Source organism: Phyllobates terribilis, unplaced genomic scaffold, assembly GCF_046119375.1.
Source record: "Phyllobates terribilis strain yellow unplaced genomic scaffold, ASM4611937v1 Scaffold_1__5_contigs__length_1240528914, whole genome shotgun sequence".
NCBI lineage: Eukaryota > Metazoa > Chordata > Amphibia > Anura > Dendrobatidae > Phyllobates > Phyllobates terribilis.
This window is the reverse complement of record NW_027362761.1, coordinates 450,090,291-450,114,137: the sequence shown is the minus strand read 5'-3', so window position 1 is coordinate 450,114,137 and position 23,847 is coordinate 450,090,291. Positions and strand designations below refer to the sequence as shown.

The 23,847-nt window shown below is 42.6% G+C and overlaps 1 protein-coding gene across 1 annotated transcript in view; it reads left to right on the top strand.

Moving 5' to 3' along the window:
• The window catches only part of RHOBTB3 (Rho related BTB domain containing 3), a 121,576-nt gene that overhangs the window by 76,697 nt on the left and 21,032 nt on the right, over positions 1-23,847 (top strand). The window contains exon 9 of the mRNA XM_073678284.1: positions 17,699-17,872. Within this exon, the coding sequence (XP_073534385.1) occupies positions 17,699-17,872 (174 nt within the window). The remainder of the gene's footprint in view (positions 1-17,698; positions 17,873-23,847) is intronic.

Here is a 23,847-nt window from a genome sequence, read left to right as displayed (position 1 = left end):
AGGGAATTTTTCCTCAGGTGAAGATTGGCCAAATCATTTGGGGTTTTTGCCCTCCTCTGGATCAACTTTAGCAATTACAGAACTAACAGGTCGAACTTGATGGACGCAAGTCTTTATTCGGCTTTACAAACTATGTTACTATGTTATAGTGCAAAAAAACAGAGGGGATACTCCTATCATTGCAGACCAAGTATCCATTAATGCTTAAATGCTGTGATTCCCCCTAAGGACACCTGTTACAGCTCAAGATCGTTTACCATCATCATGTCCAAAGAATATTCAAAATACAAAACCAAATGCACACACAACACTGTCAAAGTGGCCCAAAAGCTGCCAAAACAGCTCAGATTAGGGGTAGACACAAGGAAAGTGGCCTCAATTGACCCAAGGTACAAATTTTATAATGGCACAGCAGCAGTCAGCCATGGGCCATGCATGAGATATCAGAGTCTGGGCCAGCATTTACAGCTTTGAATTTAACTTCAAATTAAGACGAGGTGGGTGAGGGATCGGTGTATGCCTGCTGTGCTGGGAGCCCTGATACCACATTCAACAGCTCAAGCTGCTTTTCTGCTCAGCCACACTCAGGTGGCACAAACATCAGTTTCATAGACTATTATTGGTATAAAAATTTAAGGATAGTAACACAGGTAGTTGACTGAAGATAAGTGCAGGCCTGTCTACAGTCTAGGAGCTCTAGTGCTACAGGCAACACACATGAAGGAGGCCCAACTTGGAGTCTCCACATTTCAAAAAATTATTGCCATACACCACTAAAGTGATGTCAACTTCACCAGAGTAGAAATGGTATAATGGGGATCGACACCCCTTCCACTACAGGAAACACACCAGCTGGAGACCCAACCAGGATTCTCCACATTTCAAAAAAATAGGGGCAGACACCACCAAAGTGGCATCAATTTCATCAAAGTAGAAATAGTATAATGGGGACCAACACACCTTCCACTGCAGGAAACACACCAGATGGAGACCCAACCAGGAGTCTCCACATTTCAAAAAATTATTGGTAACATCAGCAGCAGTAGCAACAGCAGACACAGAAGCCACGACAAACATGTCACAGACTGCAATAACGCAAAATCAATGCAGCACACTACACCATTGCCTAGTCTGCCCAGTCTGCGATTGGGGTGCAAAAGTCCTTGGAGATCCATGACTTTTTCACTTTCAGGGGACAGCCGGATGCGCTTATTCGTCAGGACACCACCAGCGGCGCTGAAGACACATTCTGAGAAAATGCTGGCTTCTGGGCATGATAAAACCTCCAAGTCATGACAGGCGAGCTCAGGACACTCTTCCATTTTTGAACACCAAAGTGTAAAAGGGTCCAAACCCTCCCTGATGGCATTGATATTGAGCTCGAGATACTTTTGCACCATCCTCTCCAGTCCTTTATTACGTGTCAGAAGTGTACTCAGTTGTGCTGGTGTACAGGCTGGTCTAAAAAAAGTGTGAAATGATTCAAAGAAATTGCTTCTGCCACTTACACTGCTGCTGCTAATGTTTTTGCGTTGACGAATTGACTTTCCCGGGGTTGGAAGTCTATAACTGCGATGCACACTGTGTGCCTCACTGCTGTCTGGGGGAAAACCACTCTTAAAGTTGTCTAAAAGCGTGTTTCGATACTCCAGCATGCGCGCATCCCTTTCCAGGGCGGGAAGCATCTGGCAACATTTACTCTTGGACCCAAGATCTAACAGATTGGCAACCCAGTAGTCAGCACTATTTCGAAGTCTAACAATACAGGGATCATGTTGCAGATAGTGCAGCAAGAAGGTTCTCATGTGTCAGGTTCTTCCATGACTTCCAAGCCCATGGTGTGTTGGTGGCAGGGTAACACTGAGGCTTGCTTCCTCCATCCCCTCCCGCCAACCACGGACAACAGAGAGGGAATCATTATCTTCATCTCCTGACTGTTGTGCTCCCATCACCTCCATTTGTTTCTCGGCTCCTGCACCTTCACTAACTGTTTGTCTGCTACCACGAGCCCCCCTTGATCGATGTAATCGACCCTCCCTTGGCACTCGCCTGTGCGACGACAGTCTGGAACTTAGAGATATTGTTATCCCTTCTGCATCTTCCTCTTCCTCTGGGACCTCCACCTCCTCCCGCAGGCTATTCAAAGTGTACTCCAGTATGTAGATGACTGGAATAGTGATGCTGATGATGGCATTGTCAGTGCTAAACATCTTAGTAGCCATTTCGAAACAGTGCAGAAGGGTGCTGAGGTCCTTAATCTGTGCCCACTCTACAAACGTGATTTGCACCATGTCCGTACTGCGTTGGCCTACGCTACGCAACATGAGATACTGCATCAGGGTTTGACGCTGCTGCCACAGTCGCTGCAACATGTGCAGAGTGGATTTCCATCGTGTTAGCACATCGCATATCAACCAGTTAACCGGTAGGGCCAAAGACCTCTGTAGCAATGCAAGTCGATGACCCGCGGGTGCGACCGGCGGAAGTGAGCACACAGTGACCGTGCTTTCTGCAGCAGCAAATCTAGGCCGGGATAGTGGCGGACAAATTGCTGTACCACCAAGTTGAGGACGTGAGCCATGCAAAGCACGTGTGTGAGGTTACCCTGGTGTAGGGCACTACACACTGATTGCACTGTTATCGCACACAGCTTTACCTGGCTCCAGCTTCAATGGAGACAGCCATTGCTCAAACTCAGCCTGTATATCTGTCCACAACTCTTGAACTGTATGACTGCGATCTCCAAGGCATATTCATCTTAACACTGCCTGATTGCGGTGAGCCCTAGCTGCGCAGTACGGAGGTGGGGGGTGGGATTCTCTTTGCACTGATGTAACGTGTTTCTATTATGGCACAGGTTGAGGGCACAGGTGGAGGCCCGAGAAGAGATGGAGGAGGAAGAAGCAGTGGAGGAAGTGTTAGATACAGAGGTTTGTCCCGCAAGCCTTGGGGATTCCAAGACTTGTGGAGCAGCCCCTTTCTCGCTTGCCCCCACAGCCACCAGAGTCACCCAGTGCCCAGTCAGCGAGATGTAACGCCTCTGGTGTTTATTAATGACCCAGTCCTTGCTTCTGTAGCTTCAGTATAAGGACAGAGACACACCACGTACTGGCCGGCACCTCTCCTGACCTGAGCTTGACAGCTGCATAGAAATCCATCATGCTGTCATGCTCAGGTCAGGAGAGGAGTCGGGCCAGTCCATTCAGTGCGATGCGATCATCGCACGAGTCATACGGCAGTGTGTCCCTGCCCTAAGTCTGTTATATGGTATCAAATAAGACTGTTATATGGTATCAAATGCCTTTTGCAAAGTCCAGATAAATCACATCAGCTGCATTACCAACATCCAGATGTGTACTTACGTCCTCATATAAAACCCAACATGTTGGTTAGACATGACTTATATTTCATGAATCCATGCTGGTTATCATTTATTATATTGTTCTCTACAATATATCTCTGCAGGTCATCTCTTATCTCAAAAACTTTGCACACTACTGATGTCAGACTTACCGAACAGTAGTTACCTGGATTCACCTTTTTACCTTTCTTAAATATTGGTACCACATCAGCCATCCTCCAATCCTGTGGCACCACCCCTGTTACAAGAGGGTCTAAGAATATGAGATATAGTGGTTTGTCAATTACTGAGCTCAATGCCCTCAGTATCTGTGGATGAATGTCATCTGGGCCAAGGGATTTGTCAATGTTTAATTTGCTCAGACGCAGACATACTTCTTTTTGTGTTAAACTAGTTATATCATGTGTTGAACTTTGATTTTTGCCTTGTTGAAAGATCCCTGGAACACAGTGTTCATTGGTGAACATGGATGAAAAGTATCTGTTTAATATCTTGGCTGTAACGGGTGTATCAGGTTTGACAGACAGTCTTTCTGGATCCGGCTGTATAAGGTCGCTGCCGCTGCGCCTGCCCTTGCAGACACCTTCTTGATCCTTTCATCATCCCTCCCTCTCTATGACCCAGCGGTGATCTCCACCTTCTGCTGCTAATTAACACACCCTTGCTGGATCTTTAAATACCCTCAGTTTCACCAGGGAATCTCTGGTGATAGAGTAAATTCCTCTGATCAGGTCTGGAGTCCTAGCAATCGGCTAGATTCTTCTTGGAGTTCCTTTGTGGATTGTAGTTGTGATCTCTCTGGTGTCTTCTCAAAGCGAAGTGCATCCCTTTGTCTGTTTCCCTTGTTAGTTGCAGTGAGGTTGACTAGTGCTCACCCCTCCCCCTCCTTTCCTAAGGCCTAGCTCTAGGGACAGCCAAGGCTAAGGTATTGTAACGCCAGGTGTGGGAAAGACGTAGTGCAACACAAAGGGATAAGGGAAAGGGAGCCCAAATGCTAGGGAAAAGGGGAAGGGGACACCTCCTAGTCTGGTCTAGTGTCACCCTGTCTCAACTACCATCCCTATATTGGCTCTTCACCAATCGCCGCACGCGTGCCTCGCCCTGACTTTCCCTGGCGTATGGCTAAGGCTAGGGACGGGAGGAGATGAGCACTAATCGATCTCCACTAAACTCTATAGACAACAAGGGTAGACAAACAGGGGGTGATTGCTTCACTTTAGACAACTTCAGCCAAATGCGCACACGACCTCAAGCTCCAGAGAGGACGAAGTACTGCTTTTGCTAAAGCCTCTTAAATAGTAATGAATATCGCCAGTACCTCCCTCTCAGACCCACTAGGTATTTATACACCCAGGCCAGGGAGCTAATTAGCTAGAGGGAGGTAGCCGCTGGGTCCTAGAGACAGCCAGCCTCTAAGAAGATGTCTGTAATGCCAAAAGTACAGATCTCCTGCAACCAACTGCAGGGTGACTTTCTGTCACCTCTGACACACCCGTGACAGATATCCTGCTTGGCGATAGGTGCAGAACCTATTTAGGGACAATAGGCGAGTCAGGGTGTTGTTAGATCTGCCTAGGGGGTCTCCATTCTCCCTTTCCCTATTTGCTGGGCTTCCCCCCTTTTCCCTTTGTTATACGCTGGGTCCTTCCCATACCTAGCATGACATTATCACCAGCCTTTAAAAAAAAGAAAAAAAATTACTTTTGGGGGTTTTTCTGTTTTTTTTTTTTTTGTGTGTGTCATTTTTTTTTGTTTATGGATCCCGTTTCGGTGGTGGCAGAGCAGCTTCAAAGTTTGTCACTGAAGGTGACTATCCGTTGATTTGAGGTTTAGCAGTTGACTCCTAATGTTGGGGACTCTGCGGGTAGGCCGGTCCATTTTGGTCCATTTTGAACCCAAATTTGCCCTCCCGGACTGGTTTTCAGGAGGTAGAGACACGTTTTTTGTTTTTAAAGAAGCTTGTAAGTTGTATTTCAAGCTTTGACCTTACTCCTCTGGAGATGAGGAGCAGCGAGTGGGGATTGTGATCTCACTGTTGCAAGGAGATCCTCAATCCTGGACTTTATCTTTGCCACAGGGTTCTGTTTGTCTCCAGTCAGTTGAGGGATTTTTCGGGGCTCTGGCCCTCATCTATGATGATCCTGACCGAATCTCCTTGGCTGAATCCAGGCTGCATCGCCTTCAGCAGGGGAGTCGCTCAATGGAGTTTCAAATTCAAATTCCGTAGATGGGCAACCGATACCAAATGGAATGACCCGGCTCTTAGAAGCCTATTTTATCAGGGCCTTTCAGAAAGGTTGAAGGATGTCTAGGCAGATTGCGAAACCCCGGGGTCCTTGGAGGCTGCCATGTCATTGGCTATACGCGTGGATAGACGCCTTAAGGATAGGTGGGTGAGACCACCTTCACCTTCTCCTAAGCCCACTTTTCAGGGCAACGCCCCTTTTTTGGGGGGTCAGTCTGGAGGTGAACCTGTACTTATGGAGTTGGAGGAACCCATGCTATTAGGGGGAGCTACTGGGTCACATATTTCCCCTGAAATCCGCAAGAGAAAGGGGGTGAGTTTTTTTGTGGTAAAAAGGGACATTTTTATTGGGGTCTGTCCCTCGATTCCTAAGCAAAAAGAACCTTGATTAATCCATTGTAGTGTGGCGTTGGATAATCAGGGGGTGTGTTTGTCTGCAACATGCAGTTCTTGGTTTGTCCTGACCGCAGAGGTGGTGCTAGAGAGCAGGACTGAGAAAACTTCTGTGTTTGTGGACAGTGAGGCTGGAGTCAGCATGGTTGATGCAGGGTTTGTGAGAACTCATGGGCTTACTTGCTGTACGTTAACCAAGCCCACCCCTATTTTTGCCATTGACTCAGCGCCAATTGCACAGAGATCTCTGACTCAGATTGTAGATAATATAAGACTGAGGGTGGGGTCTTTTCATTATGAGGTAATTCCTTGTTATGTCCTGGAGGGCCTTCCCACTCCGATTGTACTGGGTCTACCCTGGTTGGTGAAACATAATCCGATAGTGGATTGGCAATCCAGGGAAATTGTTGAATGGGGAGATTACTGTCATGAGAACTGCTTAAAAATTTCCCTTTCTACGGTCTCTACGGAGACCTTACCTGCGTTTTTGTCTGGTTTTGAGGACATATTTTCTTAGAAGGGGTGTCAGGATTTGCCTCCTCATTGTGCGTATGACTATCCTATTAACCTGACTCCCGGAGCTAAGCTACCCAAGTCCAGACTGTATAATCTTTCTGGCCCTGAGAGACAAGCAATGAAGGATTTCATTGCTGAGAGCCTGGAGAAGTGACATATCAGACCCTCATCTTCGCCCATGGCGGCAGGGTTCTTCTTCGTGAAGAAGACAGATGGGGACCTCCATCCCTGTATAGCTCGACATGCACCTGATGAAGGCTCCTTGAGAGCAGAAACGCGTTGTACCATTATATGCTATTATATGTCAACCACTCATCCCTTGAGTGGTTTTTAATTCCAAATAAATTTTTATATCTTGAACCTATGCGCTTTTGAGCAGTCACCTGCGAGCCTATTGGAGCGTTTCCACTAAACATACAGTGGAGTCTCTATCATTATCCACGGGAGCGCCTCCGGTAATCTCTTTCACTGACATGACAAGAAAGGGGTCTGATCTTTCTAAATGGTCGAATGCCGCCCAGCAGGCTTTTTCCTCCTTAAAGAGATGTTTTTCCACAGCACCTATACTCAGTTAACCCGATGCTTCTCATTCTTTCATCGTAGAAGTTGATGCGTCGGAGGTGGGGGTTGGGGCTGTGTTGTCTCGGGGTCCGTCCCCTGGCAAATGGCGTCCATGCACTTTCTTTTCCAAAAAATTATCTTCGGCTGAGAGAAATTATGACGTGGGTAATAGGGAGCTTTTGGCTATTAAATTGGCGTTCGAAGAATGCTGAAATTTAGGGACGATAGGGGAGTCAAGGTGTTGATAGATCTGCCTAGGGGTCTCCACTCTCCTTTTCCCTAGTTGCTGGGCTTCCCCCATTTTCCCGTCGTCGTACGCGGAGTCCTTCCCATACCTAGCATGATATCAGCCTTTTCTTTGTCTTTTATAATTTTCTTGTTATTATTGTCTTTTAAGGGGCCGATACCATCTGATTTTTTGTTTTTGACATTGATGTATTCACACTCAACTGAACAAAATCCACACAGCTCAGAAGCCAGGGCCGTGAGCAAGGTAGGCCACAGCACAAAAACACTGATCTGTGAGTAAGTACCACCCAAAAACCGCTGCAGGGTATTCCTGAAGTGAAGCTCTACTGAGCGATTACAGTCAGGATGACACGGTTATCTCAGGATGGCAAGAGCAAATGAGAGCAAAGAAATATTTCCTCTAAGGCAGCCTTCATGTTACAGGTGTGTCAGAGGTGACAGTCGCCCTGCAGTTGGTTGCAGGAGATCTCTACATTTGGAATTACAAATGTCTTCTTAGAGGCTGTCTCTAGGACCCAGCGGCTATCTCCCTCTGGCTAATTAACACCCTGCCTGTGTATAAATACCTGTTGTGTTTCAGAGGGAGGTGCCGGCGATATTCATTACTGCCTGTGAAAGCTTTAGCAAGAGCAGTACTTCATCCTCTCTGGAGTTTAAAGACGTGTGCACATTTGTCTGGAGTTCGTCTAAGCAATTTCCCCCTGTTTGTCCACCCCTGTTGTCTATAGTGTTTTGTGGAGATCAACTAGTGCTCCTCTCCTCCCTTCCCTAGCCTTAGCCATATGCCAGGGAAAGACAGGGCGAGGCACGCATGCAGCGATTGGTGAAGAGCCAATACAGGGACGTTGGGGAGACGGGGAGACAGGGTGACGCTAGACCAGCCTTAGAGGTATCCACTTACCCACTTTCCCTAGAGTCTGGGCTCCCTTTCCCTCTTCCCTTTGTGTTGCACTAAGTCTTTCCCACACCTTGCGTGACACATCAGACCACCACATACTGCCTTGTATAACTTATTTGTCTGTCAGTGATTCTTATGTACACATATACCATTACCTATGTATGATCATGGATATAATTAATCAGCTTACAGTATAATTAGAACTTAGCCAAGACATTTAACTAAAAAGAACTAAGTTTTTAAAACAAAAACCACAGGTGGCTGGAATCTGGAACTTTCTCAAAGACAGCATACTGGAAATCAAGGTCAATAAGATACTAAATAATACTTGATGAGCCTTGACATTTAAAGGGGTTGTTCACTAGTTGGACAACTACCTCTTAAATTCATCAGTTCCCCATTTAAAATGAAGACACCATAAACTCAACTCCTGGACTGGTGCTATTCCAGCAATGTCGGCACTGTGGCTGCCGGCGCTCGCATGGCATTGCTTTGCATCCTATCAGCATCTGCAACCCCTTCAAACCTTTAAACAATAATACATTGAAACTAAAAGTTATAATATAATAATAGGATATATTGAGATTCAAGTCTGATAAAAGAATGTGTGAGAAGTGAAATATATGAAACATTTATCAATATAACAATTACTATTTCACACTTAAGACAATGATGTTATATCACTAGGACTGCTTACCTTGAGTAAAGGTGTATCCTAGTGCATGGACATAATGTTCTGTATATATCTATACACTGCGTATCTTGACGGCTGAGCCCACAGATGGTGCTGTGATTAATTACATGGAGATCTGTTCTAATCTGTTATGCTCTGTCTTGCTGCCTTTGGGTTCGTGCACACGACCAGTTTTCTCGTATGAGTGCTATCTGTCGTTTTCATGGATAGCACTCATACCCATGAAATTCTATGGGCTGTGCACATGTTTGATATTTTCCATGCACTGAGTGGTATGTGGAAAAAATCAGAGACATATCCGCTTTTGATCCAAGTGTCAGATCAAAGTCAGCAATGCAAGTCTATGGGATTATAAGAAAAATTAGACCACACTTGGATAACATTTTAGCAGACTGACAAAATAGAGAAGGTGGAGAAAATGTTTTTTCTCTCTCCACAGCTGAGAAAAACTGATGCCACTCTGATGTTACTCTGATCAGAATAATCTCAGATGTGGAGAAATAAGTCATGTGAACCTACCCTTTGACTAATAATGGTTCTGTCAGGTTTCCTGGGTAGAAAAACTCCACATGCTGTGTTTATCAGGATAGCAAAGAGCAATGAAATCCCGATGAGAAGAAGCCAACGGTGTTTTTAGGCACAGCAAGGCTTGGTCCAAACCATATTTTCAACCTTATAGATCTGCAGGTCAAAAGAAGTGCCTGGACGTGTCCTGTTGCGTATTTATGGACTTTTATTGTATTGTGCAGGTTTATGTGAGGTGGGCATGTGAATGGGGCCTTAAGTAGTGGAAATTCACAAAAGCTCTGATTCATCAAAAATTTTTCCCCAGAACTGTGGCGTAAAGTTGTCTGAAATGTTGCAAAATTTTTGCACAACTTCACGGTTTTATGCCATCAAAAAGTGGCATAAATTACAGCAGACATAAACTCCAGTCTCTGACGAGAGTACATTTACTCTTACTGTGGCATGTCAGCTGAAAGATGCCTGGGATTCATTAAGAGGTGCAGACTTCTTAATGCCACCTTATTCTAGCACACGCCTGGTGTAAAAAAAAAAAAATGTCAGTCTTGATGAACTTGAGACAAAGCCCCTATTTACAGTTTCTGTAGCACCTTTTGTGCCATTTTCCCTTATTCACGTCATTGTTCAAAACAGAAATACTTGATGAAGTTCACCTTTAAGAACAGCAGTTTTTATACATTACTGTAAGTGTGGTTTTATAGAAGCTCTTCTACTGTTAATTCTCAGAACTTAAATAAATTTTCCTCTGCATCGGCATTGCAAACATGGGTCTACTATTTTTATTCAAAAGTGCAACGCATTTATTTGCTTAACCTCTTACGTTTGGGGTTTTTGCTCATGAATTAGCATTGCCTACATGCCTCACTACTTAAATAAAATATGCAGGAACACACCTGTGATAAGGACAAGTCAATGTTAAAATTTACCTAATATTCATGAGAGTTTTTTGAGATAGTGCCAATTTCCTGTTTGTCATTATGTCATGCAGCATGACTGGTTTTAAGCATCTGATTCACCATTCACTGATTCACTGGCACAAAAAAATATGTTAGAATGTTTTAGAATTTTCCAGTATATAGTTTACATATGTACAATATCTGCAGACCTATAGTGAAAGTGATTGGTCAATGCCCTATCTGAGCATGTCTGCAAGATTGTTCAGATAAACAAAGCATGTTTAGGTGGTGTGCACCTTTAAATAAGATTGTAGAATATAGAGACATTTTGTGGTAGAGAAGTTCCCTTCTTTGATATGGCAGAAGGAATGAAGGCGTACACAAATTGCATTCTCAACAACTTTACTAACAGGTATGCAACTATCTTGATCATTTAAATAGTTTTACATGAAACAAAAGCTTTACTTGAATGAAGTACACATTAGTTTCTGCAACATAGGCTGTCACTTTCAATGCTTTTTTGACTCTGGCCACAGTCTGCTGGCAATCATTTCAGCAACCCTTTCTTATATCAAAACCTACAAAAGACAAAAAATATATCTCATACCCTACCATCATTATATATAAATGTAAAGCAAACTTGCATATTAAATATAGGGTACTTAGTGAACTATTTTTGATCAAAAAAAGTATACAAGCCGTCCCACCAGCGACAAGGTGACCCTAAATTGGGACTTTACATACACTGTCTATATTAAAAACCTTACTGTATATCAAAGTTGAAGTAATGCATATAAAAGGGTAGACAAATAGGACCGGGTCCCAACTTCAGACCACCTAGGCCCGTGGTAAGCTACATATATACTAATCAGCTCAACAAAGGGGATGCCACACCCTTAATTTGCACAGAATGCAAACAAGACAAAAAACCAAGCAATGTGAACTGAGGTCTAAGATGGTACACATGCAAGAAATAGGAGCATGTTCACACTAGCAAAAAGAAGCAAAACCTACAAAAGACAAAAAATATATCTCATACCCTACCATCATTATATATAAATGTAAAGCAAACTTGCATATTAAATATAGGGTACTTAGTGAACTATTTTTGATCAAAAAAAGTATACAAGCCGTCCCACCAGCGACAAGGTGACCCTAAATTGGGACGGTACCTACACTGTCTATATTAAAAACCTTACTGTATATCAAAGTTGAAGTAATGCATATAAAAGGGTAGACAAATAGGACCGGGTCCCAACTTCAGGCCACCTAGGCCCGTGGTAAGCTATATATATACTAATCAGCTCAACAAAGGGGATGCCACACCCTTAATTTGCACAGAATGCAAACAAGACAAAAAACCAAGCAATATGAACTGAGGTCTAAGATGGTACACATGCAAGAAATAGGAGCATGTTCACACTAGCAAAAAGAAGCAAAACCTGCAAAAGACAAAAAATATATCTCATACCCTACCATCATTATATATAAATGTAAAGCAAAGTTGCATATTAAATATAGGGTACTTAGTGAACTATTTTTGATCAGTATTTGTTAGCCAAAACCAATGATAGCATTTGTGCCTAGACGCAGGATAAATCCAATAAACAAAAAGCAGTCCAACTCCATGCAACCAAAGTTTTCTTTATTTCATTGTGAAAGAGTACAAAAATCCAGTCCACATTATTTAAAATATCATGATAAAAAATAAAACATTGACGCGTTTCAGGTTGGTACACCCTTAGTCAAGATGTTACAGGAATTGGAATGCGGTTCATTAAATAGTCAGAATATCCATACAGCACAGGCTGTGTCTAATTTCCATAATTAAATGATCTAACACTTTGACTAATCCTGATAGAAAACACACTTATATATAACCTGCTAAAGCAGATGATATTATAACAAGTAATACACATTTGATTTGTGATCAGTCATAAAGAATGTAGGAGTAGTTCCCCCCTCCAATTAACCATAATTGAATGCACATCCAAATATTGGTATCAAATCACATATGTATGCAATCCTTATTTTTTAAAGTTTATTTAATTTATTAATAATGAAGCATTATATCCTTTCTCAAATTTAATCCTTGTGGTGACCTAGTATTTTGATTATAAATCCACTAGGCTTTTCTTCTTTTTAGTATTGCTTCTTTATCTGTTCCTCTGTTGCTTGTTTGTATTTGTTCAATAGCATAAACCTTTAAACCAGATATATTTCTTTGGTTTTGTTCAATAAAATGTTTTGAAGCTTGTGAAATTCTTTTATTAGTATTTTTATAATTATGTATGTCATAAACATGATCCTTAATGCTTATTTTTAATTGCCGCGTGGCACAACCCACATACTTCAAATCGCACTGCGAACACTCTATGACATAAACAACATAATTAGTTTGGAAAATCAAAAATGTTTAATTTGATGTTCTTTGTCATTGATGGAATTAAAAAAAGGTTTGAAATTTTTTGACAAATGTGCACATATTGCAGGCTTTCATCCCGCACTTTAAAAAACAACTTTTATTGAAAGCCAGTCTTTTTTACCTTAGATTCTCTCAGGTCACTTGGCGATAATAATTTCCCTAAAGAAGGTGATTTTCTTGACGCAATATGATACCCTTTGTTTAAAATCACTGCAGGTTTTTATCAACTAGATCTAATAGGGAAATAATCTTAATGAAAAATGTTTTTCATTAAAGAGAACTGATTACTATATTCTAGAATCAATGTAATGGGGATGTAGATGGTTTATGTTTTCCACTATGATTCCATGTTTTGAATTTAGGCTTATTATCTGCAATTTTTTTTTTTCCTCTGTTCAACATACACTTTTTATTTTCTCTTTTATCTAATCTCTGACTTATTTTTTTCTCTGAATCCACTTCATAGAGTTTATTTGTACTACAGTTACGTTTAACCCTGATATATTCTCCTACCGGAATAGATTTAAAGGTATGTGCGGGATGATGGCTGGTCCCATGAAGAATAGTTTTTTTTCTATGTGTCACAGTAGAAATTATCTGGTTTGGAATTCCAATCAATTTTAAGTCTAAAAATTCAATGGTGTTTTTTTAAAATTTAAATGTAAAACGCTAATTAAACGGATACTACAGTGTCACGCCAGGTGTGGGAAAGACTTAGTGCAACACAGAGGGAAGAGGGAAAGGAAGCCCAGACTCTAAGGAAAGGGGAGAGTGGAGACCTCCTAGTTTGGTCTAGTGTCACCCTGTCTCAACTACCGTCCCTATATTGGCTCTGCACCAATGGCTGCACGCGTGCCTCGCCCTGACTTTCCCTAGCATATGGCTAAGGCTAGGGATGGGAGCAGATGAGCATTAGTCGATCTCCACTAAACTCTATAGACAACAAGGGTAGACAAATAGGTGGGAATTGCTTAGCTTCAGATGACTCCAAATGCGCATACGGCCTCAAGCTCCAGAGAGGATGAAGTACTGCTCTTGCTAAAGCCTCACAAGTAGTAATGAATATAGCTGGTACCTCCCTCTTAGACACACCAGGTATTTATACACCCAGGCCAGAGAGCTAATTAGCCAGAGGGAGGTAGCTGCTAGGTCCTAGAGACAGCCTCTCATCTAAGAAGATGTCTGTAATTCCAAACGTAGAGATCTCCAGCAAACAACTGCAGGGAGACTGTCTGTCACGTCTGATACACCCATGACAGACAGGTAGGACAGATTCATCAGACGAACATATTGTTAGCATGTCGTAGATGAATCTGCCACACCAATGAATAGATTCAATGAATGGATTGTCACTGGTAAATACGTAGCATTCCTCCCACCAGCTCATTGTCAAATTAGCGAGCGAGGGGGAATATTTTGCTCCCATCGATACTCCAGCTATCTGCAAATAATATTTGTTATTGAAACTAAAAAAGTTATTTTTTAATTAAAAATGTGCCAATTTCTTAAATATAATCCTATAAAGCTGGGGAGTAATTACTATATCTCTTTAAATGGAAATCCAAAGCAAAATTACCACTGAATGTGGTATGGATGTGTACAAAGCAGTGACATCACATCGAAGCCAAGAAAATTTGGTAGACCAAAAAATTTCATTAGTGGACATAAGTACATCTCCCATATCTTTCAAAAAGCCAGGTACTCTCTGGACAAGGGGCTGAAGGAGACTATCAACCCATTATCCCATCCTTTCTCCCAGAGAGGCTATACCCGATACTATGGGATGCATGGGGGGAGGTAAAACCTCTTTATGGGTCTTGGGTAGAGCATGTAGAATGGGAGTAATGGGATCAAGAACCTTAAGATAGTCGACTTCCTTAGATGTAAAAAAAAAAAAAAAAAACGACACCATCCTCAATTAACTTAAACATTCTTTACATTTAAAAGTTAGATTATTAGGTAATATTTGGTAGATCATTTCATCAAACAACATATTTCTCAGCGAATCAATATAGTCAGCTGTGTTTATCACTACAGCTGATGAATCTCCTTTGTCTGATTTTTAATTTGATACAACTCTTTATGTAATTGGGCTGTCGTGATGAACACTCTGATCAGATAAACTTTCAGACAATTTCTTTAGATCACCTTCCATTTTCGTTTGAAATCTGTCCATGCTTTAATTTTGTATTTGAGTAGAATAATACTGTGGATTACGTACTTTAAAACTTGTAGCTGCACAATTAGTATTACCCAGGTTTTCCAATTGTAGATCATTCAGACATTGCAATGTTATGTGTTCATTGAATGTCAATGATGTAAAAATATTTTCCACATTGGTATCCACTATAATATCATTAGTATTTTCAGATTCCATGAACTGTTGTTTTAAAGTTAAGTTTCTGACAAATTTATTAACCCCTTAATGACATGTGCCATACATGGGGGTTAATGTCACAAATAGTTGTAAATAAATCAAAATCTCTGGTGGGGGCAAAATGTAATCCCCTTGATAGTAGCTCATATTGATTAGGTATTAACTCAAGTGGGGAAAGATTAACTACATCATTTATTTTTGATTCCTCAGAAAATATTTTGCATAATTTCTGTTGGTTTTTATGCTTTCTCCCTCCTCTCCATTTATTTTTTTATGGATAATTGTGTTTCCTGTAATATGAGTTTTTTGACGTTTGGGGACCTTCAGTGTCTGATTCCTCTGTTTTACCAATAGGTGTGCCCTGTTCAGACAAACTAAATGAGACTCTACTGTGGGAGTTGTTCACAGTACTTCTTATTTGTTGTTTTTTCAGGATAGATTTATTCTGCGTGCCCACTATGCGTTTTTCAAGCGTTTTTGCCGTGGAATTTCCACAGTTAAAACACTTGGTAATACGTGCCCCATGGTCCCCAATGATAATCCGCATGTGCTGTGCACATGCTGCGGAAAATTCCGCTGCAGATTATCATTGCGGAAATATACGCAGCATGTCCATTAATTTTGCGGACACTCAGTGAAATTTCTGCCATTCACTTGCATTGAATCGCATAATATCCGTATGAGCACATGTGCACAAGCGGATATTATGCGATTCAATATGCGGATGATACCCAAGTCTGGAGCAGACCTGTTACATGACTAAATTACCTCATGGCAGGTCCTTTCACACCACCGCGACCCATACAACAGACCGAACGTAGTGGAGAAAACACCGGGGGCCATCGGAAGGTAAGTATAATCTCTTTTTTTTACCATTCTTCTTTTTTTTTTTTTAACTATTACTTAGTCACACTATATAAATCCATGCCGGTTACATGGATTTATATAATGTGACCAAGTTGTCAAGCAGTTTTCCAAGTGATGCTAAAATCGCTTGGAAAAGCGCTTGATAACCCGCATGCAGAAATGCATGCAAAAACGTTTGACAAATGCTTCTACCTGGCAGGAAAAACGCATGTAAAATTTGCGTTTTTCCTGCCAGGGAGAAGCGGAAAAAATATGCAGCATTTCTGCATCATGGGCACTTAGCCTTAGGAAACTTTTGGATACGTTCCCTTTCATGTCTGAGCTGAAAGGTTCATTCTGCCTCTCAAGTCTATGTTTCTACTAGGGGTTCAGTCTCTCTGCCCTTTTCCATATGTATGTCACTTGACAAATGGTAAGGTTATATTAGAGTTAGGACTGTCCCATAAGGGTTACCGTGACGTGGTCGGATGGCTTTTACATTATTTTGATCAAAATTATGTTAACTAAATACCCTTTATTATTTATCATTTTTTTTGCACTGTGCGATATATCCATTCACTTCCAGTTATTTGGGTATTTTGCTTGTCTTTGGTTTTTCTCTGTTTAGTGGCCTTATGTGAACATGCATTTACATTTTGCATGCACATCAAATTACGTTTCAGTTCAGACTCCCAGGTTTTTTCTTTGCGGTTTATGAAGTCAGAATAAACCTGCCTGAACATTTTTATGAAAACATTTCCTGTTCCTACCTGAACCGCAGCTGAGTGAGTACCAAACCCCTACAATATATATACAAAGTTCATTTAAAAAAACACAAATTAAATAGGAAGAAACACAGTGCAATTATTACATAAATATCCTAGATTAATAAAGGTCTCTAATGATATCTTAAAAACGAATTTTCACCACTTTTTTAATGTTAAACTGGCTAAGTCATGATAAAGTGCTGATAAACTGAATGTATCACTTAGTTTACTGGGTGCAGCAGTTGTTATACAAGCAGAGTTGTAGATATAGCATTTAGTAGAACTCAGAAAGCTGCTAAACAGTGGTGTGGGCGGGGGCAGCTTTCTATGTACATTGTGTATTGACAGTAAACTGCTAAGCAGTGCTGGGGGCGAGGTTGGACAAATTAGCATCCATTGACAGTGATAATCTCTTGATGATAAAACACTCATTGTATTAAAATAACAGCACACAGCCTAATAAGTGACACATCGCTGAAATCAGTGTCTCAGCCCCTACCACATGCTGCAAATACCTGCTGATAGATTCCCTTTAATATTTTCCACCAAGATAACTGCAGGGCCTTATTGTTCAAAAGCCAGCCTATCCCATAGCAAGAGACCTATCAATCTCCTGGAGCGGAACTGGGAAAAGCTAGCAGGGGGCAAAACCAGACTAGTCTCGTCTCCAGGTATAGTCCCCGTCTAGATCTTCTAACTATATTTTCTTTGAAATCTTTGAGAGTTTCATAGAAAAATATACCTGGCTGCAGTTATGCTGCTAGACTTTGATTCATGCTGCCCATTGATTGGGCAGCATGAATAAGCTGAAATCTGATTATCCAATATGTCATCTTTTCATTTTCACCATTTTATAGAACTTCCCACAGTATATTTAAACACGTGGAACTAGTATGCATAACAGAGCATATTACTGACTCTAGATTTTTCTGTTTTGGACAACAGATACCAAAATCCCAGCTCATCGGGCTGTATTGGTAGCTCGCTGTGAAGTAATGGCTGCCATGCTTACAGGAAGTTATATGGAAGCAAACTGCATCCTTATTCCAGTGAAGTGTATATCAAAAGACTCTTTCCTTGCTTTCCTGGAATATATCTATACAGATACCTGCTGCCCTGGTAAGACATACATTATGGTCACTACAAAAGTTCTGTGTAATCTTATTGTCTAGTTATAATATCTTCACAGTGATATCAATCCTTGGTTGCCCCACAATCATTCTTGGCAGTTCATTTCCATCACTAAAGAGTCAGATTATATTGTTTCCTGCTCCTCTTTTCGTCAAAGGGGGTTACATATCAAAGAAACGGCAAGCTGTTAGTAAAATATAATTTAATATCTGATTCTACAGTTAAAAGCTATAACTGCAAACTACCTCATGGGTAAGAATTCTAGAATATCTCCATCTCATTCGATATTAAATGAGGGGGGCAATAGTACAAATACAATCTCACTCGATTCCTGCACATCAGCTTGAAGTATAATAAATGTCTTTGAAATAATCCAAGATAGGGTATAGGTGGTCTCTCCCTGTTACACCCTATGCTACTGTACCCAAGATGAACCCCAAATTAGGAAAAGCTATAAGAGTAGCTTACCCAATGTATTCACCTTTCAGTCCCTATGCAATTATTTTTCCATTGTCGAGAGGTTCAACAGAGGAGCTTTAGGGAAGGGGAATAAAGAAAAAGCAGCCATACTTACCAATATACGTAACAGCATGTATACAGCAGAATAGCAGGTTTATAGCTCCTCAGAGGATCCGGTCACTGACATATACAGCTGTGTTGTGTGATGTTCCACATTGGGCTAAGTTCTTTCTGTTTGTTGGTGCCATCCCATCAGATGTCATCTGGTGCCTAAACCAAACTATAATCTGAAAAATCAAATCAACTAATACTATTGATCAGTAGTCAGATATTGTGGTGCTACTCAGGGGTGGATTAAGAGTAGCAAGGGCCCCGGGCAGTTTAGAAGGCGGGCTCCCCCCCCACCTGATTTATCACGTGACATGTCACATGATCCCCTGTGATAGATCATGTGATAGTTCACGGGAAATTAATTTGGCACAATATTAATTGTGCTGCCTCATCTGAGAGCAGCACAATATTGGGGCAGATACCCTGATTCCAGCGATGTGTCACTTTTTCAGCTGCTTGTTGTCATTTTAAGAAAATCACCGTTTTATCTGCTGCAGATCTAGCAGCTCTCTGAATGCTGCGCTCTGTATAGCCCCGCCCACACCACTGATTGGCAGCTTTCTGCCCATGCTCAGTGTACACAGAAATCTACTGATCAGTGATGGGGGTGGGGTCCTACAGAACTTACTGGTCATCTAGTGATAATTACCTTCTGACAAATCAATGATTTTATCAAAACAACACTAAGCAGCCCAGTAAGTGACACATTACTGGAATCAGTGCCTCTAACCCTACATTATGCTGCTCTCAGATTAGGTGGCAAAAACCTGATGACAGATTCCCTTTAAAGGAGCTGTAAACACAAAAAAAGTTTATATTAAAAAAATACAAGCCATTTGTGAAATTAACTTTTTTTCATTGTTAATTCACATTAGACTGTATCTTCAACCCTTTTGTCAGCAGGTCTTATTACAGACTCTGAATAGGGCAGCTCTCTCCCTCTCCATGAGCAGAAAGTCACAGCATGGTTAAAAAACGGGATCTTTTATGATTTTCTCATAATAAATAAAAAAGGACATGCAAGTCCTCCAAACTATTTTCCGTTTCTGTATAGGGGAGGTCCTAAATCTTTCTTGTTCTTTAGTTGATCACATGTCAAAAAGGCAAAGCATTTACTATGAACTCGCTTAAAAAAATATACACTTGGAGAGTAATATCATCTGCATGTAAATATTCCTTGACTCTAAGGGCTCACTCACACTGTCGTATAACACGGCCGAATGCTATGTGATGTTTTATTGGATAGAACTCGGCCCTATGTTATACTATGGGACAGCGCAGATCTGCTATTATTGGCATGAGAAAATAATCTCATTCGATATTCGGACCATGTGCACCCATACAAGTCTATGGGTGCACGTAAAACATTGGACTGCACTCGGATGTCATCCAAGTGCAGTCCGATGAACACTCACAGAGACTATGGAGAAGATGGAGAAATTAAGTTCTCCATCTTCTCCATATCTGTGCTGCGAGAGAATCGGATCACACTCAGTTGAAGCTCTGACAGAGTTTGAGCCGAGTGTCATTAGCATAATTGGCCCTATTCTCTTGCATGAGAGAATATATGGCTTAGTGAGTGGACCCTAAAGCTGAATAGTAGTGACGGACAGGCACCTCACAAGCGGGATCCATGTAGCTCTCAGATGTCATGTAGGTAGGGCTTCATTCCATGGGGTAGGGTTTAATTTCAAGGTATATAAAAAAATGGACTTCAAATAAAAATTAAATGAACACAAAAAGCACTAATTGAATTATTTTTTTCGTATTTCTGTTTGCAGCCCCTTTAAAAACCCTTTGAGGACCAAGGCACATATATGTCCCATAGTTTTAAACTGGAAAAAAATTTGATTGAATAAAATTTAAGGTCCTCGAAGGTTTAAGTAGGTCATAAATTCATATGAATACTTGCTCATACAATTGCACATGCCATAAGATGAAGAAGAACAGAATCAAAAATATGACATTAAGTGGAGCACTTACAGGTATTCAAGGTGAAAGAGACCAGCAAAGGCATCGTCTCGAATGACAGTAAATGAGTTAGAATTCAGCAAGCTGAAAATGAAGACAGCAGGTTAGAAGCGAACCAGACTTTATGGTGCTCAGAATTAGTCAAGCAGAATTTATTGACTGCTCTTGCAAAGCACTGAGACTCCCGCTGTGTATAGATGGCACCGTATAGATGGCTATGTGCGGCCTTCTGCTGAGTATACGTGTATAGATGGCTACGTGCGGCCTCCTGCTGAGTATAGATGCCGCACGGCGCTCCCCCCAGAGACAGCAGGAGGCCGCACAGCGCCATCTATACTCAGCGGGAGGCCGCACGGCGACATCTATACTCAGCGGGGGGCCGCACGTAGCCATCTATACACAGCGGGGGGCGCACGTAGCCATCTATACACAGCGGGGGGCCGCACGGCACCGTCTATACACAGCGGGGGGCCGCACGTAGCCATCTATACACAGCGGGGGGCCGCACGTAGCCATCTATACACAGCGGGGGGGCGCACGGCGCCCCCCCAGAGACATCAGGAGGCCGCACGGCGCCAACTATACACAGCAGGAGGCCGCATGCAGTCATGCACACACACAAACATATACAGACACGCATAAACACATTTGAAACACAAAAATACATACAAACAGACATCACACAATGACATCTGCCCACAAACACACACACAAACAGACATCACACACACACACACACCTGCCCACACACACACACACACACCTGCCCACACACACATCTGTGTGTGTATGTATAGTGTGTGTGTGTATGTATGTGTGTATGTATAGTGTGTGTGTGTGTGTGTATAATTTGTGTGTGTGTATTTTTTTTAAGTTAAAAACAAGTAAAATGCATGTGGCATCAATATCAAGACTCCAGATATAAGGGCCTATTCACACTGAATTTTGCAATGCATTCATCTCCTCTTTCCAGGCTTCCCTGAAAAATGGCATTCAGATGGGCCTTGACACAGCCATTGATTTGAACAAAGGCAAACCGAGGCTAAAGTCTGAATCTTTAGGCTCCATTTGCTCTGCTTTCAGATGTCTAATTTCAGACAGCATAATCCTGAATTTCAGGGATTCAGTTGTAAGCCTTGTGTAAAGACCTGAATGCAGTGCTGGATGTAGTGTGAATAGGTCCTTACATCCTACACCACCTCAGGGTACTGTTGTTATGGAGTATTGCCCTTGGGTGGCCGCAGTTATGACCACCACCAGGGCTCGCGGTCACCCACCCTAGCTTTGGTATTCTGGGGAGCTGGTATAATGATTATCTGAGAAGAGCCCTAGAGAAGCAAGAACATTGGACAACCAAGAGGTGGTGGCCTCAAGTCAGCGGTAGTGTTCAACAGGGCAAGACTTTCTAACCTGCCCACACACACACACACACACATCTGCCCACACACACACATACACACACACACACACACACACATCTGCCCACACACACACACACACCTACCCACACAGACACACACACACACACCTGCCCACACACACACACACCTGCCCACACAGACACACCTGCCCACAGACACACCTGCCCACAGACACACACACACCTGCCCCCACACACACACCTACACACCTGCCCACACACACACACCTGCCCACACAGACACACACACACACACACCTGCCCACACAGACACACACACACCTGCCCACACACACACACCTGCCCACACACACACACACCTGCCCACACACACACACACCTGCCCACACACACACACACCTGCCCACACACACACACACCTGCCCACACACACACATCTGCCCACACACACACATCTGCCCACACACACACACACACACATCTGCCCACACACACATCTGCCCACAAACACATCTGCCCACAAACACATCTGCCCACAAACACACACTCACCATCCCCCGGCTCCATTCCTCCTGCCTGCTCTCTCTCCTCTCCGGTGGTAAGTAGCAGTACAGGCCGGGCGCGCACTGCGTGACGTCACAGCTAGGAGACACGGCCGCGCACAGGGCCGTGTCTCCTAGCAGTGACGCGGCCGGGCCAGCACAGGGAAGTTAACTGCTGCAGTGCTGGCCCGGCCGATGAAGAAGTAGCGGCGGCCGCTGCTGGGGGAGCGGTCCGGGGCCCCCCCTCCCGCCACTGCTACCGGTATGTGCCGCGGCGGCCCGCACATATAATGAGGGCAATCCGGCATTAGACACCCCGCCCGGAGCCGTGGGCCCCCTGCAAGCTCGGGGCCCCGGGCGGTCGCCCGGATTGCCCTCATTATAATCCACCTATGGTGATACTCATCAATGAGTGTGTTAATGAAAGAGGTAATAGGGCAGAGTGTAATTACTAACAAAAAGGTTTTTTTTTTAATAAGAACAGTAAATTCTTGGAATTGACAAAAGTGACCAAAAAGTAGACAACAGATTATAAGCAGTGATCAAATTTAGTGGGATCACATATAAAAGATATAGGCCCCAATTCATAATTTTTAGGGGGGGGGGGGGTTCCGGTCCCTTTCCTTTTTCTGTCTTGTGGTACTATTTGCTGTTGTTTGCACCAAAGTCATCAAAAAAGTGCACGCAGTTCATGAATTCAGCGCAAAGTCAAAAATTTACTTTTTTCCTCTCTCAAACTGCTCTTGCAACTTCTGGCTTCCAAACGTCATAAAATATTGCACCAAAGTGCAGTCATCGCCAAAAGTTTTGAGAATGACACCAAAATTATATTTTCACATGATCTGCTGGCCTCTGGTTTTTATTAGTGTTTGTCTGATGTTTATATCACATACAGAAATATAATTGCAATCATATTATGAGTACCAATAGGTTATATTGACAGTTAGAATGAGTTAATGCAGCAAGTCAATATTTGCAGTGTTGCCCCTTCTTCTTCAAGACCTCTGTAATTCTCCCTGGCATGCTCTCAATCAACTTTTGGACCAAATCCTGACTGATAGCAGTCCATTCTTGCATAATCAATGCTTGCATTTTGCCAGAATTTGTTGGTTTTTGTTTGTCCACCCGTCTCTTGATGATTGACCACAAGTTCTCAATGGGATTAAGATCTGGGGAGTTTCGAGGCCATGGACCCAAAATCTCTATGTTTTGTTCCATGAGCCATTTAGTTATCACCTTTGCTTTATGGCAAGGTGCTCCATCATGCTGGAAAAGGCATTGTTGGGCGCCAAACTGCTCTTGGACGGTTGGGAGAAGTTGCTCTTGGAGGACATTCTGGTACCATTCTTTATTCATGACTGTGTTTTTAGGCAAGACTGTGAGTGAGCCGATTTCCTTGGCTGAGAAGCAACCCCACACATGAATGGTTTCAGGATGCTTTACAGTTGGCATGAGACAAGACTGGTGGTAGCGCTCACCTCTTCTTCTCCGAATAAGCT